General features: G+C 35.9%; 1 protein-coding gene across 5 annotated transcripts in view; it reads right to left on the minus strand.

Moving 5' to 3' along the window:
* LOC111365342 overlaps positions 1 to 20,053 on the minus strand; it is a 34,423-nt gene that overhangs the window by 10,296 nt on the left and 4,074 nt on the right. Inside the window, exons 3-21 of one of the 5 annotated variants that reach the window (XR_002697416.1) lie at positions 15,575 to 15,637; positions 12,292 to 12,614; positions 12,090 to 12,186; positions 11,834 to 11,911; positions 11,692 to 11,751; positions 11,488 to 11,592; positions 10,551 to 10,661; positions 7,137 to 7,178; positions 6,951 to 7,043; positions 6,681 to 6,859; positions 6,043 to 6,326; positions 5,839 to 5,960; positions 5,620 to 5,662; positions 5,432 to 5,523; positions 2,724 to 2,772; positions 2,294 to 2,364; positions 2,015 to 2,134; positions 582 to 695; positions 321 to 406 (exon numbers count right to left, since the gene is read on the minus strand). Coding sequence is in view for 4 of the 5 variants with exons in the window: in XM_022985815.1 (XP_022841583.1) it covers positions 309 to 406; positions 2,015 to 2,134; positions 2,294 to 2,364; positions 2,724 to 2,772; positions 5,432 to 5,523; positions 5,620 to 5,662; positions 5,839 to 5,960; positions 6,043 to 6,326; positions 6,681 to 6,859; positions 6,951 to 7,043; positions 7,137 to 7,178; positions 10,551 to 10,661; positions 11,488 to 11,592; positions 11,692 to 11,751; positions 11,834 to 11,911; positions 12,090 to 12,186; positions 12,292 to 12,614; positions 15,575 to 15,637 (2,030 nt within the window). In the remaining variant the exon portion in view is untranslated. Of the gene's footprint in view, positions 1 to 308; positions 407 to 581; positions 696 to 2,014; positions 2,135 to 2,293; positions 2,365 to 2,723; positions 2,773 to 5,431; positions 5,524 to 5,619; positions 5,663 to 5,838; positions 5,961 to 6,042; positions 6,327 to 6,680; positions 6,860 to 6,950; positions 7,044 to 7,136; positions 7,179 to 10,550; positions 10,662 to 11,487; positions 11,593 to 11,691; positions 11,752 to 11,833; positions 11,912 to 12,089; positions 12,187 to 12,291; positions 12,615 to 15,574; positions 15,638 to 20,053 lie in introns of those variants that run through there. The other 4 variants (XM_022985816.1, XM_022985817.1, XM_022985815.1 and 1 more) reach the window with 4 other exon arrangements.

The raw sequence follows: 20,053 nt of genomic DNA on the forward strand, positions 1-20,053 counted from the left end.
GCCCCCCCCCCCCCCTTCCTCCTCTCTCAAGCCACATAGCAGTTTCTCTTCGTAAGAAACGTCGTCTCATCAAGAACGTTAAAAGGCATTGTACTCACAAGTCCTAAGGTATTTAGTTTCAGATTTATTTAACAGAAATCTTCATATCTGTAACCTATCTAGTCCAGCATTATAAAGGTAGCATCCAAGCTTCCTTAACAGAAATATTAAATCTTCTATATTGCATATGTTAAAAAGTGGATTATCTCACATACAATAAGAATTACAATTGTAGAATACACACACCAAAAGAAACTATCACGACTTACGAGCTTACATACATTGGACTATCCACCCTTAGAAGACGATCAGTCCCCTGTGAATCAATTATGGAGAATTCTTTTTCACATCCATATGGGATAGAGACCTAGAAGAGTTCAAAAATGAAAACAAATGAACAATCAAAAGAGGAGGACACATAAGAATATATACTGATTACTCAAGAGTCCAGAAATAAATATGTTGTGAAGCAATTAATATAGTCTTATATAGAAATAGAAAGGAAAAATAGTAATTAAAGCTGCTGACTTAAAAGTATATACCCAGTAATGAAGACAGATATGTTCTTCTAGAAGGGACTATATTATGGTACAAATCTTGTTTAGAGATTCAAGATTGGTAGCTTTGACTGGTTGGTTATTGAAGGATTATACCGCCTGAAAACTTAAAAATATATATATTATAATTTGCAAACCAGGTAGGATCAACTACAAATTGAAAGCACAACCACTATCAATGTATTTAGTAGTCGTGGTAATTCCTGGCGGCGGTACCGCAATAAATTAGTAGATATATGCATTTTTTTTATTTGCCCCTCTCCTGCTCTAGCAATAATAATATAGAGAAAACATCCATGAACAGAAGGGATTTGATGCATGCTCACTCATTATCTTCTGATTATATTAGATGTGGACAGCTTTATCTACAACTTTATATACTTTGATGATGGATGCCTCACAAGGAATGGCGCTCCCGCAGTTCCATTATTATCTTCGTATCACCCATCACAGTTTTAAGGTAAGAGTTGAAAGTATGTGATATTTATAGGCCAGTGCTACACAAGTTACTTTTCTGTTTTCTAATGCATTTAAGAATAGATGTAGCAGAAAGACGAGTTGCCAATTGGATTAGTATATGGTTTATAAAATCATTGGAATAACTGTTTGAAAAGGAATAGTTCCAAAGATCTCAAGTATCCATTTCAAGCAAACGACTGCCCCCAAACCAATCTCCCTGTTACAGTTGGTTTTTTTTTTTTTTTTTTGGGGTCAGCAGTGAAAGTTCCAGAGTTATTGTCAATAAAATTTCACCGACATACGATAACTTGAATATCCTTCCAAACAACCTCTGACCTTCAGCATGATATGTTAACTAAAGAACAAAAAGTAACTGCTCTTTGAAAGAAAGATTTAAAAACTTATACAGATGTATATTTTCAGCATATATTTTTTATATCTCTATATTAATATAGCGCAAATAAAGCAATGACTTATGCTAATTGCAAAAATAAACTTGAAATGCCCACTTCTACTTCTCAAGCTCTCAACCACAACGAAGAAAGTGAAAATGCATTACTTAAAGCTATTAAATCTCACAACTGCCAATGCTTGCCTCTCCATCTTACAATTATTCATATTTTCTCCTTCGCATCAATTCCACTAATCAAACTTGTAAGCTTCCATATGTCTGATGGCTATCTTTCAGGATAAAGATGTTCTGATCATTTGTAGCTAACCTCAATCTTTTTCAGCATCTAAAAATATAATTACGCTTCTTGATTCTTGATAAGTGCAATCTAGTCAATCCACTAGGACTGGAACATGGAGTTTCTGCAATTGAAACAGACTACTGAAGATATGCGCTTTCTTTCTACACATTCTCTCTTTACGTCCTTTTAAGAAGACAGACGCATCGTGGGGATGGGAGGGGCAGATCAAAGATTAGCATGAGAATGCAATACAGATAGAGAACATACAATTGTGGACGATGAAAATTTCTGAGTGACTACAACACCACTAGGCCCACTACACTTTATGCTGTAACCATCCCTTTTGACGAACAACGTAGCCGGCTCCCATGTATCAGGATCCCCAGTCTTCATGACCAAAGAGAATTGGTAGAAGAAACAATTGAAATTAATTAAAAGCTTCTTATGGAAAGGAGTTCAGTAAAGAAACATTCTGCAATTTGAAAATATGTGGGAGGTCAAAAAAATAAATAAATAAATAAAAATAAAAATCAGTAGCAATTGTACCAAGAAGGATAAATTGTATGTAATACGACCATTCGAAAAAGCCTTCTGTATGGCGTTCTGCATTTCAGAATCTGGAGGACAAGGAAACAGGTATATTGAAAGTACCACAATCACAGATGTACATAAACTAAGCAGAAAATTAACAATTAAAGGAGTAAAAGATAAAGCTTTTGAACTTTTCAATGAGATTTTGATCCTAACTGGAGTTGAATAATATGCAGACAACAGGATTATATTCAAGCAAGGAAATTCAGCTATATACATCAGATCCACCTGACACATGTATCATATAAACAACCAGAAGGAAAGATTTTTTTTGTGTGCCGGGTGGGGGGGGGGGTTGGGTTTGCAGAAAAAGAAAAAGAGTTCTAAGAACCGAATGATGCCTCTTAATTATTATGTTCAACCAATTTGCAGAAGTATCAATTACCACAACTGATTTTTCTACGCTCATTGGCAAAGACCGTGACAATCTCACCCTGAAAAAAAAAAAAAAGGGAACCAATTCAATTAAGGAAACTCATCAAAATGTAACATTTCATTCCTCACCCAAAATTCATGATTGATAAAACACTGAAAGACGAGGAGCATATATATGCATGAAAAAAAGGGGTAAAATTTGTCTTGAAAGAAAAATATCAGGTCCGACAATTTCAAGCAATTCTGTAGCCTAAATCAGATTCCTTATAGAATCCGAGTACAGATAATAGAAATCTAATTCATGCCCAATGCCACCAAAATAATGCAGGAGTCAGTTCCCACCTCAGATATCACCTATTAATAAAAGGAGGACTAAGAGATCTACTTTGAAGCATTAAGATTAAAGCGCATGCCTATAAAAAATGAAGGAATGTGAATAAATAAATAATCAAGAATAAAAAAGAAGCAGCAGCAGCTCAACTAGTTTCAACCTTTTTGAACCAAAAAGAACTATAACCCTTTACTTTGTTTGACAGGTAGCTTAGATAATTTTTTATCTTATTCATGTAATATAGAGATTTGGATATTTAATATTATAGTCTCAATGAAAAAACTCATCTAACAAAGTGAAATGCTATCAAGGATATATAGAGGACAGCATGCATGGTGACAGTATTTATGACAATCAACTTTTGTCAATTATTAAGTGAAACCGGAGACCAATATTTTCCAGCTTTTGCATGGATTCGAGCAGTAAATACACCCTAATAACACAATATTTGATACCTCATACTAAATTCAAAGCACATTGATACCAACATCTGATTCGAAAAGTAAACATGGGCTACTGAAACTTTTTACTTGAAGTGATATAAGGGAATGTTTGGTTAGGGGGAATAGAAATATGAAATGGAATGAAATTGATGAGATTTCCGTTATAAGTGTTACTTTCATTATCTTTGTTGGCATTTCTTTTGGAATGTTAACCGGATACAACCCAGAATTGGCCATTGTGGACACCCCCAATTTTATTAGTATAAAATGACCTCAACATTCACAACACTGTGGTGACCTCCACTGTCGCCTGAGCCAAGACAAAGGGGACCCACCAGTGTAGCCGAACATACAAATAGAAACACATCAAACTCGAGACACTAGCTTAATTTCAAACTTGAACCATATATTGGAATTTTAGATTTGTAAACAAAAAATGTTTAAATACGGAAGTGATGTTTCCCAATATGTTAGGACTGATTGATCCAACCATCCTTCCTCATTCTAGTACAATTCTTATTGTATATGCAGATCATATTACAGTGATTGGCAATAATTTCTCGTGCAATAAAAATAAAAATATATTTTAACTAGAAAATTTGAGATCGATGATATATGCCAACCGAGATATTTTCTAGAACGACGTAACAACATTGATATGTGGTATCATAACACTGCCGAAGCAGAGTTTAGATCCACTGCTCAAGGATTTATGAACTTCTCCCATAGAGTTAATAGTGGATTTCAAAAGCCCTGGCAAACTGTGTTGTGATAACAAAGAAGTGATCAACATTGTTCATTGTCTCATTCAGCACGACAAGACAAATCACAATTAGATTGCCAGCACTTAAGAGGAATTGACGTTAGGTGCCATTCTTATGGCCTATGTACCAACTGAGAAGTAGTTAGCAGACCTTACCAACATTCTTACAGAATGCCCCTAGGACAATAGACAACCTTGAATGCTTTATATATTTGATCCATTCTGTGGGGGAATATGGAAAATCTTTTAGTCGAAGGAAAGATTCAATTCAATTTTTGGAGATTTTGTTTAATAACAATTTTAGCAAATAGATTTTATTTCCTAGTAAGATTACTACACTAGTATATATATGTAGGGTCTCAATATACATTGTTGAAAGAAGAAAAATGTAATTTTATACCTCAAATCGAGTGTGTGTAAATAGAACCAAACATGATAGGGTGCTTTTCATTCTCATTTGGTTACAAAGTAATTCCACTTTGATTCCAACTTCAGTCCAATTTTGAAATAAAGGCACCTTAAAAATATTGTAATATTGTAGAAAATTGTCTAATAAATTGCTTGTAATCGTGAAGATCCATAATCTTGAGGTTGCATATTGACATGCAAGGTTGTCTGAACTTAGAACTGAATATCTCATTTATGCAACTCATCAGTCATAAAGATACATACTGAACTACACAGGTTTCCATTCAACTGCTCACAGAATTTGTATGTTGAGGTTTACTTTCAATTATAGTTCAAACATTAACTGTCATGGTCTGAACACCAGGTCTCCAGAAGAAAAAAGGTGAAAGCAACAAATTCTATTGCACAATGCAAGGGAAATAGCCCAACATTTAAGAGTCGTGCCCTCCGTATAATGATTCTTATATTATAAGAACAAAATAATTTCAAAGATTAAAAAATGGAATGTCATAGAATTCAGCCTATTCGTGCTCACAGATAACCTAATTGAGCTACCAACAGAAGGCACGGACCCAAAGATTGGGCATTGTGTTTGATCAAACAGAAAATGGAAACACAATTTTCAAAATTTCAGCCTGTATAACATCATGGATAACCTAATTGAGCTGCCAAGAGATAAGTCACAGACCAAGTCTTGAAACTGGTACATTGAAACATAGATGACCAATGCAGACATGCGTGCACACAGAAAAAAACAAAAACCAAAATAGAACCTTCCGCTTTCTGTCATCCAGAGGCTGTACTTCAATGGCAAGATATGCATTAACGTCATCCGCAGTCACGCGATACTCTGGCTGCCTTGCACCTGGCATCAATAATATGTAAAGCTAAAAACTGAATATTGATCGGAAAGAAAGACAACAACTGAAAATTGAAACTGAGTTTGTGGTACAGAAGATACCATCTATATGATTGAAAGATCCATCTTCCAAATGACGCACCCACTGCAAATTCAGGAATAAGGCAAAATAAAAATAAACAGTCCTATGTAAAATATATGATTGTAGATCAAACACAAATCCAGTGTAACCATGTCAGAAGACAAGCAAAAGCAACAACAAAAAATCACAGGCATGTAGAGCACGAGTAAAAGAAACTGTAGCCTAAATACAAGAAGCACCTCAAAATTACAACTGGTCGTTCCATATATGGACAATCCAGATGCCTGCAGCACTTGTCCTGGAAAGGCTTCACCTGAAATTTGGAGGCCTTGTATTGCAGGTAGTGGATCATCATCTGCAGCTGATCATTGCAATAGATTTAGAATTTGTGACACCAACAGCATGCTGAAGAGCTAAAAAAACTTAAGTGTGAGAATTCTGACCCTCTGAGAAAGAGGATGTAGGTTCCTCAAGAACTGGAGGTAAATGAGAATATGAGTTGAGATCATCAGCATTTGTAGTATATGCTGACATTTTAGGAGTCCAATTAGCTGAAGCCTCTCTATCATTCTCATATCCTTTGATGACAGGATCATCAACCGCATTGTTCCTAACAAGGTCACCAAATGTAACTTTTTTACTCGTGGTTCCTTCATTATTACGTACAGGACTTGAATCATTCTGGTTGACCGCAAGCCGTCCATGTACTTCTTTGGAATCGGCGTTCCTAGATAGTAGGGTGAACATGATTAGGATGAACGGGAAAATAAAAAGATAAGAAACTAATAGAATACAATATACTGAGATAATGATGCAAAATTGAGGTAAAAATTGTAGTCTGATATGAGGAAATGTTACAACCTTACAGCCTATTCTACCATTTGCAGGAAAAGGGAACAATATCATACAGCTATTCGTACTGTTATAGAGCTTAAAATTAGACAAGAAAATAATTACAAAGGTCATCACTTCAAATGTTGCAATAATAGAAAACTTATATAAATTCAGAAACCACCACCAAAAGCTGACTGTTGAAACTGAACATTCAGTTACAGTAGCAGTCCCATTCGACCAGGCTCACCTGCTTCCAAGAGGGGAATATCTCCCAAAGTTATTGGGCTCCAAAGTTTTCGCAACAGCATCACCTAGATCACTCTGACGCCCCAATAGATCTCCATCAGTTGTTGTGTGAGGACCTGAAGATGATATCATTCCATTAGCATATGCTGGTTGTGGCACTAGTTCCATCCCATTTTTGATCTGGCAGGGAACGCAAATGTTTGAGAAATCCATTATCACATCTCATGCAAAGGATATATAATACATGAGTACGCTGAAATGCTAGCCCTACCCCAACAGCATGTGATGGTGATTGAGAAAAATTAGAGGTATTCACATCAGATCGCCAAGGTGCTATCTGGTACTGAGACTCCTTGAGCTTTCCCTACAACAACACAAAACATGGTGATAAAATATATTGGCAAACATAAGATGTTCATCATCAATCAAGTCCACTTGAATATCGCATTCGACATACCTCAGTGAGAAGAAGCTGCTCCTGAAAATGTCTAAACAAAACCTGTAAAAACGAAGTTCCATGAAAAATTTTGCAGAAGGGGACAACCTCAAATCTCAACCACATCATGATTATCACAATTTTGCCCAGATCTGGAGATGAAAAAGAGCTTTAGAGAACTGACTGTTCAGTCTTGGTTCAATATATCTTTTAGTAGGCCAAGTCCAGCTCAGTCTTGAGAAGAGCTAATTTTCCTTGTTTAAATACTTGGCTCATAAAAAACACACAAGGCTTTGTCAAGTTTCATCAAGCCATTAGCCTCACTTGTTTTAAATAGGTAATGATGTACAGACCACTTGTACATCGTACAAGGTTCATCTTATATCTTTAAAATCTGAGTTTAAAGTTACGATCTGTCATGTCGCTCTACTTTGCCTAAAATGAGAAAGGATGAATTTTGGAATTCATTTTAGTACTAGGCATTCATTTGTTATTAAATTTGTTAAATAGCAGTATCTGTGGATTATGAACAAATAAATCATTGAATGTGTTAGTGTCAAAAATTGTTTCTTTGATTCACCACCTCTACTCCCTAGCCATACCTGCAATTTAAGTAGCGGAGTACTTCTCGTACCCATGTGATGCCCAAATCAGTATGCTACTATAGCATTATAAATATAATTAAGCTGGGGAAAATTTAGGACTGTATTTTGCATGTTATATTGCAGCACGCCAGAAATGCCAGAGAAAAGTTCTACTTATTTTTATAAGATGTCTCATGTGATAACGTCCTATCCAGACTAAGTTGGACTAATAAATTCCTGTTTGAACTATAGTCTGATTTGAATTGTACGTGTATATAGATAACCACACATTTTTCTCTCTTCTTATTAACCACACATTATTCAATAAAATAATATTACATGTAATCCCAAATCATTTTCTTCTTTTTTAATCATACATTCTTCAAAATGAAACACTATTTCAACAATTAAAATTTCAAATAATGGGGGCCAAACAGGGTCTTAATAAAGGAGTTTATCCACTGCGTTATTGAATGCCTTAGTTCCTAAGCCTAGTCTCTGTCACTAGGTAGATTTACGGGGATGGCGTCCAAGGGGTCGCAAAGTCACTCTCTTGAAAACTTTTGTGCCTAAGAGGAACACAAGGTTCAGCCTGTTTATTTATTTTTGGTTAACTTGCAGGAAGATCAATAAAATATACTTGTTAGGAATCATTGAAAGACACATTAGGTTGGTATTCAATTGAGTTCCCACAAAAAGCTCCAAAATGTGACTATTGAAATTTGTTCTTTGGTAGTCCTCTCTTCCCTAGAGATAACTGCAATAGATGGTATAAGGCACTGCCTTGTAACCTTCAGATGCCTAAGTCAGTTTATGACAATAGGATACTAAATATAATTAAAATGGAGATAATTTAATGTCGTATTTTGCATGTCATTTCACGTACCTGACGTCGGCAGGAAACTGTATTTATAGTTATGAGATATGTCGCTTGTGACAAACTAGACTGATAGATTCCAGTTTGAAATGGATGGGTGGAGTCTTATTTGAGTTGTGTTTATATGTTGATATAGATAAAAATAAGATTTCACCCCTCCTTGTTCTCCATTTTAATGAGATTTTGGGTGAAAATGTATTTTGGAAAAGTGATTTTTTAAAGAATGTATAGTTAAAGAATAAGAAAAAGTTTTGGGTTTATGTATAATATTTTTTATGGGAGAACGTATAGTTAAAAATGAGTTTTGAAAAAATGGAGCCCCAACAGGGGCTTCATCCTTTCACTTATGGAGATTATCCATGGTAATTTGGTTACACTAAAACAGAATATTTAATATATCAGGATTTGGTTTGTAATTTTTATCCCTATCAGAATGAAAAATAAGAAATTTGTATTTAGTACATAATTCTATAGGATGCATATCTACCTATTCAAACACCATAACCCCTCCTCCCCAACCACTTGTTGACAAGAATAAACATGCTGGAATGTGCTTTTCATTATTTGTTAAAAGTGAGGCTTTTAGCTGAAATCCAAGCTGAGTCTCAAGCTGTTGAGAAACGCTCAACTCACTGTTGGAAGATGATATTTCCTGATTTTGGAACTTGAGAATCTCCTTTTATTTTACAGGTATAGGGTGGTGACCTTTCAAATTCTTTTCTTTTGTTTTGCTATTGCTTTTTATAATCTTTTGATTTTTGGACTAATTTGGGTATTTGACAGGTAAAACAATAATGACTTGACTTAATTATTAAGCCCCCGTTTGGCCCCCATTTTGTAGAAATGAAAATGGGTGAAATAGTTTTTTTTTTTTTTTTTTTTTTTTTTTTAAAAAAAAAAAAAAAAAAAAAAAAAAAAAAAAAAAAAAAAAAAAAAAAAAAAAAAAAAAAAAAAAATTTTTTTTTTTTTTTTTTTGATGTGGATATTTTTCAAACTCTAAAAACGGTGGTGGAGAAAATAAGCCATCTTTGACGATATTCTATTTTACTTTTAGAAAATTAAGCCCCGTTTGCCCCCCATTATGTGATAATGAAAATTAGCGGAATAGAGTTTTTTTTTTTTTTGAAAAATGAGTGATTGAAAAAGAAGGAAAAGTTTTCAGTTTACGTGTAATATTATTTTATAAAAGATTTTGTAGTTGAAAATAGGAGAGAGAAAATGAAATGTAATGGAATGGAAATTAATGGGGGCTAAGTTTAAATTAATAATGTCTTGACTAAATTATTAAAATTTCATTACAAATTAAAATATATTTTAATTAACCTAATCATCAGTAGTCAATTAATAATTAGTATGTCCATTAATTGGTGCGATTGTCGATCTATATATGTTTTATGACATTTAAGTAATAAATTTTACCACCCCTGACCCTTAACTTTAACAGGTCAATGTCTAGACCTGGTTATAAATCATTTATGCTATTGACTATCATAACTCTCCTTTCCTTCATGTTCAAGTGATAGTTGTTATCCTTTTTAAGAAGTAAACTAACATCAAAGATCAAGTGTAACAAGAGTATTATGACAGACGATAACCTCCACTTCTATCACCACCCCTTTCCAACCTTGATCTGGTATACTTTTTTTGAAGCTTTTGCTCCTCGACGATCCTCCCAACCTTCTCATCCGACTTGAAAGGTATGGGTTTTCCCACACATCACTTAACACAAGTATGCAACTTTAGCTCAGATCAGTGTGCCTACTTCTTACTCTCAGGCAGCCACACAAGTCTGTTTGGTAAAGGCTGTAGATGAAGTTGCAAGATTTGCAGCAGAACCATAATTGGAAAATTGTTTCTTGTCCATCTAGTGTTAAGCCTCTTGAGTGTAAATGGGTAGTTTGAGGTCACAGTTCTCATTAACAAGAGATTACAAGTCAAGTATAAGAAATAGATGAAAAGGTTAACTATATTAACCTTGATATTACTGACAATAGATTGGGCATCAGCAACAGGTGGCTGAAGAGAATACTCTGAAAGAAGAGGCATTAAAGAAGATACAAACATTGATCTGTCTTGTTGTGCAGCCTGCAACAAAAAAAAAAAGGTATGAACCTGAGAATATATGGTCATACTTGTCCAGAAGAGAAAGGACAAGGGTTGGTGTTGGTGAACTGAAACTTGCGTTATCAGTCGTCCATTTTATTAAGCAGTATCATAGAGTATATATCATTACATTTTTAACATTTAGCAATCCCACATTGATTTATTAGATTTACAAACTGCAAGAACAAACTTGTGGTCTATGTGCACATAATAGCCAGGGAGATGAGAAGGTGAGAGAAGAATGGAAAGATGTAAGTAAATGCTGAAGTAACGAGGTTGAAAGGAGGTAAAGAACCACCTCATTCAACTATTCTTTGTGATGAAAATTGCAATACTGCATCTACATACAACTGAAATAAGTCAGCTGCTTTTATTGATAGTCAAATTTAATTGTCAACATTCATGAATATCATCGGATAGATGAAAATTGACTTCCATAAGAGTTTGGACTCAGTGTCATTCCTATTTGCATGTTTGTCGAAGCTAATTCTATTTTTTAAGAGGATCAAACATAGTTTTATTCTTACATTTCGTAAGACCTACAACTACAACCCACTATTTATATCCATATTCCTTTTATCCTTATATTTCGTAAGACCTACAACTACTACTCACTAATTATACCCACATTTCATACGATTAAGAGCATGATGAAACAAGCACTATATATCCCAGAAAGTGTCAGCCAGAGGAAGCATCTTTTCAGGAAACAACAGCACCGACCACTTCAAAAGGACAAAACATAGCTAAGATAACACAAAATATTGGATGAAAAAAAAAAAAATTTAACAGAAAAAGAAGATTATACCTGCAATGCATACGTAAGGCGTACATTCTCCTCCATTATATCTTGTCTGTAGGCAATTGCTTTAGATGCAGCATCAACCAGATCCTGTTGTTGCTGATCAAAGGCCTTAGGAAAGAATTAAATGCACACTATTTCTGTCAGTTTCCAGAAACAAGGAGAAAGGATTTCTTGAAGAAGTTATAAAACATAAATCCTCCTGCCTACCGTACGCATATATGCAATGCGCTTCTCCAGCATATATTTCTCATTGCGAATTTGCGATTCCTAGCCAAAGAATATAATAATCACCACAACAAGAACATAAAAGTAGAAGCATGGAATAGTATGAAAATGCTCCGCTCAATACCTTGACTGAATATTCTGCAAGATATTTTTTCAACTGCATAATCTCATCTGCATGTTCCCGGATCTTTACAACAAGATCCTACAAAGTTACATTCACAAAAGTGATGCTAGAAATAAAAGAATTACATGCAACAGAAAGATTCTATCTTTCTTATTTTAATAGAATAAGAATTATAATAACAGGAAGAAACATAATAGCTTTGGCTCTTAATGTCAAATGTTTGAGAATGATAATTCTTTTGTTCATGAGATAATACCTGCTTTGGGCTATTAGAATTATTAACATCTGCCATTGAAATCAAACCCCTTCCAGATACATTGAGCTGTGAATCAAAATCCCTTTCTAGTTGGTATCTATAAAAGCAACAAATATCCCATGTGAATTAACAAACAAGATAGCAAAAATGGATATAACTTGCAGACCATGTTATTTTCTTCACATATTTCCATATGTTGTACCTGCTAGGAGCAACTGATTGCGTAGATGGTGAGACAAACTGGGAAACGCCAGAATTATCAGATGTCGCTTGAACACCAGGAATCACTTTCAGTGACCCATTGACTGCGCTATTATCAAAGTGGTTTTCAATATAAGTGTGCATCCCACGAGCCATTTCACTTTGCATCAAGTCTTGCCGAGAAACAACTGTACTTGATAAATCTTGTCCAGAATTGATGTGCATCTTTCCACTCCCACCTATCTGACTTTCCAAACCCAAAACTAAATGATCAACTCTACGATCATCAGAATGAGGAATTTGAGATTCTAAATCACCTGATTTCTGCCAAGAATAAGGAATTAGATACTATATTTTGGGTTACAAAATGAATTCTTGCAAGCAAGGAAGCAAATATGCATAAAAGATGTTGAGGATTGTAAGAACATGGAGATAAGACATGAACTTCAATACATGCAATATCCATCAAATTTGAGGCGCAATGAAATGTGAATAATGGAAACAAATTTCAACCAAAAGAATGAATTTCAATTCCAAGTAATGTTTCAGTCCATAACATACGGATATAGCTGCAAGTTATTAAAGAACCGTAAGTTCTACCACACCACAGTCGCAACACTCCACGTCCCTCATAGTGTGCACAATCCCATTATTATTATTTTTTTTCCATCTCACTTTCAGGGGCTATACCAAGGGGACAGCAGGTTTGTTTTGTTCTGTTTAATCTTTCTTTTTAGGAATTCGTGAAGACCACATGAGATCTGACAACACTAATGGTTTACAGTGTCCTTGTCATAGACAAAAGATAACATATCTCCGAAAAACCAATAGCAGATGTAAGGTCATCCTCCTCATCATCAAGCCCTTACTTTGTTATTTTCTTTGAGGACATATACTGCAACTAGTGTCCCAGTGAAAGATGTGACTATCTTCTTCAATATTATTCTAATATTCATTTCAAGCATCATTACTTTTTCAGGAAAAAAACCATTTTAAGATGGCTAAAGTAATTAAATTCCATATAAATGACCAGGGATTGACAATGAACCATATGGAACGAAACTGGAAATTCACACACATTTTTTAAATCCTAGATTTGGTGTTATTTATGTTGAACAATGGAATTCCAACTTTGGAATCTTCACTCCTCTTTGTATTATTTAAGTTTTGGTACCACTACAGATAAGAATCCAATTTCAAGGACAGCAATTATGGATCCTCTCTCAGCCCCCGCCACGACTTCTATACATTGGCTCATATCACTGTCAAATCATCACAGTTTCTCAAAATTGCCACTAAGCCTTTACAAACTCATTATACTCCTGTCCCAATAGGGTTTCATAATTCAAAGTGTATCAATCTAGCCTTTATGCCCAAACCATTAATTTACGACTATCCACTCTGGGAGGGTATCTGCCCTCTTAACCCCCCCCCTCTCTCCTCATGAATTTCTATTGTGTCCCCAAGACTTGAATAAATGACATTTCCTTTGAGATAAACTTAAGTTGAATTTTGATACCAATTGAGGTTTTGGGTTCAAATCTTAGGGACGCGATAGAAAATTGTAAAGGGTAAGATGGGCTTGGGTTCTCTCACAGCGGACAGTACGTAAGTTAATAACTTGGACACAGAGGTCGGATCGTTACAATTGGTATCAATTTTCAACTTAAGTCTCTCTTAAGGGAAAAATCATGTGTTTGAATCTTGAAGACACGATAAAAATCCGTGGGGGTAAGAGTGCATATGTCTTCCCAGAGCAGACAATATGTAAATTAACGACTTGAACATTGAGGCTCAATTGTTACATAGAAGAGTTATCTATCGAAATGATACTCCTAATTATCTATTAACAAGTAGATCTATGCCAAGAGATTCAATAATGTGTCGAGAGAAATTAGTACAAGAAGCCATGGATACACTTCTTGATAATGGAATCTACGGACTACAAATGAGGGGACGATCATAATAAAGTTTACAAGTCATTTTTAGTTGAAACTGAAGGCAAAAGAGGGAAGATTTCATGACTCTACTTGACAAAAGGGATCAATTATTCTACCCTTCCATCATTATCATGGACAATTTACTTTCATTACATTAATGTGGATTGCCGCATGAAATAGCAATAGAACGTTTCAAGACATTTGTAATTTGTGATCTAATTAGACATCTTGCTTTGAACATAGGAGTTGCTTAGAGCAAAATTCGAGAAAAAGAACTGAGTGTATGGGGAAAATGCTTTAGGAAATTATGCAGGCGCATTTTTTGTAACGACCCAACCTCTTTAGATATGTGTTCGAATCCTGGAGACGCGATCAAAATTCGTGAGAGGTAAGAGGGTAGATCCACTTCCAGTAAGTAAGTTAAGGGCTTGAGTATAGAGGTTGGGTCGTTACAAAAAGACCTCCCAACCAGATATTTAACGGTCCGCAACTATCTCTGCTGCATATCTTGCATTTTTTTGAGTGTTACATAGCCAAACTAATCATTGTGTTCACTCAAATTGGAACAAATTAACATCATTGAAGTAGAATAGGGTCAAAGTGAAGGTAATAGGGAACGTAAACGCTTGATGACTGCATTAAACATGGGAAAAAATGCAACACAGGTCCCATGTAAACTTTTGAACCTTAATAAATGCCTCTCTCTCTCTCTCTCTCTCTCTGAAATTGAGTTTTATACATCCTCATGTTTCCTTCATAAATCCATTAAAACTTTTTTTCATTTAAGGACGTAAATTTTTTAATCAAAAGAATAAATTACAATGCCTGGAGAAAATGATATCCTCTATCCAAGAAACTAGAAAATAAAAAAGAAAGCACTTCTTGCAATTAATAAAAATTAAAGGAAGAGGAATGCCCTTAAACTCTTTAGCTACAAGGCACTTCGAATGAATTCTCATATTCTGCTACAATACATACGTAAAAATAGTAAATGCAATTATCTTTAGTATCATGGCATCACAATATTTCGTGAATAAAATGTTGAATCTACCACAACCAAAATATGTCATGTGCACATTACATTTAGTTATTAATGGGACAGGGCTGATAAAGATGTATACAGGCATGCAGAATTATAGGAACAAACAACCCAGATATACTTCAAGAAAGCACATAGGAGCTTGAGCTTGTCCATGAATTCAACATGACAAAAATGAATATGTAGTAAAATATGTGGCAAACATGTGATAAAAAAATCAAAATATTAACAGATTTTTTCTCTTTTGTGAAATAGAAAATAAAAATGCAATATGACTGAAATTGTTAGAACGCAAGAGCTCTCACATAGTTCTCAAGTTCCTCAATCTTTTTCTGAAGTTCAGATTTCAATCGATTGTTCTCTTCCACCTGTGGACATAAATACGATAAACTATAAGTAGATAATTGTAGACCATCATGATTAATATCAGTTAGCACGTTTACCATTCATAAAATTTTCCAATGGCATATTACATTAAACCACTCTATTTCTTATTGCATAATAGTGAAGTCATTGAACACCACTGGAAAGCGGTTTCAGGAATAAGACTACCAAGACTAGCAATATTTGTGCAAACTGCAACTCAAAAGCCATTCTCACTGTAGCTGCTGTTCAGGTGACAGCAAGGTCAAGAAACTTGCACCATATTGCTTGGTGCGGGTCCTTTTACGGAAGTCCAACAGCAGAGCCTTCGATGGCACAAAGAATCCTGTTTCTAAACTAATGAGCACTTCCATTTTTTCAGCTTTTACTCTTCTTTGAAGTAAGCTATATCAATTTAGCTCGATAATCCTTCCTCTTGTCCTCCTTTCAAATATATATAGATCTACCATTATATACAAGGAAACCTTAACTGTACAAAAGGAAAATTTAAACAAGGAAACTCACATGCATTTAATACCCCCTCAAATTGATGATGGCAAGTCCACAAGTATCAATTTGCTTACAAGAAAATTATGACGAAGTTAAGTCAGAGATTTTGTAAAGATATCCACGATCTATTGACAAGTGAAAAAATGTGGTAGATCAATGACTTTGGAATCATAGGAATCTCAGATGTAATGACAATCTACTTCAACATGTTTGGTGCGTTCATAGTATATCGGATTAGCCGCAATTTGAATAGCACTAGTGTTGTCACCATGAAGAGGAGTAGGTTGTGATTGGGAGATACCAAGTTCTGCAAGAAGACCATGTAGCCACACAACCTTAGAACAAGTAGCGGACAACGCGGTATTCAGCTTCAATGGAAGACTTAGAAACATTGTTCTGCTTCTTACATTTCCAAGAAATGAGAGCATCACCCAGGAAGATAGACCACACAATAGTAAATCAACGAAGTCAAAACAAACAGCCCAGTCAACATCACTATAAGCTTTGAGCTCAAGTGACGTCCCTCGAGGGTAGAATAGACCATGATGAGAAGTCTCGATAAGATAACGAATAATGCAGCGAATAGCTACCAAATAAGGATGACGATGAGCATCCATTAATTTGCTGACAGTATGTACTGCAAAGGAAATATTCGGATGTATGATAGTAAGATAGATGAGACTACCTACTAACTTTCGATATAAAGTAGGATCTGGAAGAATATCACTCTCGTCTTTACGATATTTAACATTAAGCTCCAACAAAATATCAACGGAGGAGTCAGATAACCCAGCCAATATAATCAAGTTTTGAATATACTTATATTGATTCAAGAAGATACCATGCGAAGCAATATGAACTTCTAAGCCCAAGAAGCAAGTGAGATGAACAAGGTCTTTCATATGAAAAACCGAGTGAAGATGCTGCTAAAACTTTTGAATTACAGTGTGATCAAATCCAGAGAAAATAATATCGTCTACATATACCAACAAAAAAACTATGCCAATAGTACTTTTGTGGATAAACAAAGATGCATCAAATCAACTCTGAGTAAAGGAGACATCCAAGAGAGTGCGACGGAACTTATCAAACCATGCTCGTGGAGCCTACTTAAGACCACACAAAGAGCTTTAGCTTACAGACAGAGTTAGCGGAGGGAAAAGGCATACCAGATGGAAGCTTCATATAAACGTCTTCCTTGAGGTCCCATGTAAGAACACGTTCTTTACATCCATTTAATGTAGAGACCAAGACCTGGAAGTGGCAAGTGACAACAAGAGACGAATTGTGATTATCTTTACTATGGGAGCAAATGCCTCATCGTAGTCAATTCCATACTCTTGACTCTTACCAAAGGCAACCAATTGTGCCTTATAGCGCTCAACAAAACCATCAGAATGAAGTTTTACCGAATATACTTATTTACTCCCAATAGGCATCATAGTTGGTGGACATGGCACAACATCCTAGGTAGAGGTGGCAATAGGCCAAACCGGCTTAAACACACAAGCTCTGCTTGTGCTCGTCACGAGCCGAGCTTAAGGGGTGAGCTTGGCTCGGCCCACGAGCTCGTGAGACTCATTTTTTTAAAAATTTTCAAATTTTTTCTTCACAATTTTAACTAGGCTTGTGGGCTCGTGAACTTTTGGCTCGTGGGCGTGCCTTGCGAGGCTCGTTGGATCCAACCCGTGCTCAGGCTCATCAGCCGCCCACAAGCCAAGCTTTAACGAGTCGAGTCGACGAGCCGCTCGACCCATTTAACATCCCTAATCCTAGGTTTGATTTGCCCGAAGAGCCTCAAGTTTTGCCTTTATCACCTGTTGCCAACACTCTTGTTCCATAGCTTGTCTATAGGAGCAGGGATTGGAAACACAGTAAGGGTAGCAGACATAGAGCTATGGAAAGAGAAATCGTACCTATCTGAGTCAACAAACACGAGAAGTATGACAAAGAGTGACAGGAGGAGTGTTAAAGGAAAGATTACACTATGTGATTGCATTTACCAATTTAGAATGAATAAATACCATAATTGTATATTATCATATTAGGTCAATTACTTACCATAGATGTACAAATTTCAATTTCTATATAATGAGAGAATCCCGTAAGGAGACGACATTCAGCCTTAGAAATATTAACATGGTATCAAAGCTTACCCATAAAATTGATTGCTGAATCTTTGAGTTTCTACCTTCGGTGTGGTTTCTCGAGTTGAATCTTCTTGGTCGATTGATCGGTGGTCGACGTCTTTGTTGGTGCAGACCGTCATCTTCAACGTGGCGGTGGTGGTGTTCTATTAGGCGATTGTGACTTTATCTTCACCTGTGGGAGTCAGTTACCTGGCTGCGTTTGGCAAGTAATCGGAGTTGAATCGTCGGTGACTGTGAATCGAAGCATTTATGTGGTTTCTTCAACGCATTTCTGGCTTTCTGGGAGTTCTGGGCTGTCTTCATCTTGGGCTCAGTGGCGTGTGAACTGCTTCGTTGATTGGGTGGAGTGGGTTTTATGCGTGAGGCCCAATTGTGATTTATTTGGGCCATTAACTCTAGTGTGTGGGCTGTTCTTTGTGATCAGAATTTTTTTTAATTGGACGATTGTTCAACAATAAAGAGTTATGTCGGTTGAAGCCTTTTGCGTTAAATTTACAGGAAAGAATTACCCTATATGGGAATTCCAATTCAAGATGTTTTTAAAAGGAAGGGAGCTTTGGGGTCATATTGATGGGTCCTCTAGAGTGCCTGAGGATGCTAAAGATCTCAGCACATGGAAAACGAAAGATGCTCGAATTATTTCATGGATTTTGGGATCTATGGAGGCGCACATGATGAATAATTTACGATCTATTACTACTACTAAGGAAATGTGGGAATATTTAAAACGAATCTATTATCAAGACAACAATGCACTTCGATTTCAGATGGAGTTAGATATTGCCAACTACACTCGAGGCAATCTCACCATTGAGCAATATTATTCTGGTTTTCTGAGCTTGTGGAGTGAGTACTCCAACATAATTCATGCTAAGGTTCCTACAGCTATCGACTCTCCAAGAGGTTCAAGAAGTTAATAAGCGGGATCAGTTTTTTATGAAATTATAACTTGAATTTGAAGTTGCTAGGCAAGTTTATTGAATCGCGATCCGATTCCCTCTTTGGATGTATGCATGGGTGAACTTCTACATGAGGAGCAACAACTAGCTACACAAACTGCCACGGGAGCTAATATATCTTCTGATGTGGTGAATGTTGCATATGCGGCACAAGAACGAGGAAAAGGTAAACTTCAGTGCTACTGCAAATAATATGGTCATATTGCTCACAATTGTCCTCAAAAAGTTTGCAATTATTGTAAGCAACCAGGGCATCTCATTAAGGATTGCACCATACGACCTCCAAATCGAAAAGCTCAGGCATTTCAGGCTAATGTTCATGGACCTACTCCCATGATCTCCCAAGCAAGTACGAGTCAGCCAATTCTTACCCCAGAAATGGTTCAACGGATGATTGTTTCCGCCTTCTCTATCTTGGGCTTACAAGGTAAAGGTCAAGTTATCTCTTCTCCTTGGTTTATTGATTCAGGGGCATCAAATCATATGACAGGTAGTTCTAATTCATTGCATAATATCAGACGTTATACTGGCACACGACACATTCAGATTGCTCATGGAAGTACCCTCCCAATTACTGCTATTGGTGGTATTGGGTCCTCCTTTGATAATGTTTTGTATCTCTAGGATTATCTACTAACTTGATTTCGGTTGGTCAATTAGTTGATAATAACTGTGATGTGCATTTCTCTCGTGCTGGTTGTCTTGTGCAGGATCAAGTATCGGGAAAGGTGATTGCGAAGGGGCCTAAAGTCGGAAGATTGTTTCCATTACAATTTAATATTTCTACTGCTTTATCTTTAGC

Source organism: Olea europaea, chromosome 17 (genome assembly GCF_002742605.1).
Source record: "Olea europaea var. sylvestris chromosome 17, O_europaea_v1, whole genome shotgun sequence".
Taxonomy (NCBI): Eukaryota; Viridiplantae; Streptophyta; class Magnoliopsida; order Lamiales; family Oleaceae; genus Olea; species Olea europaea.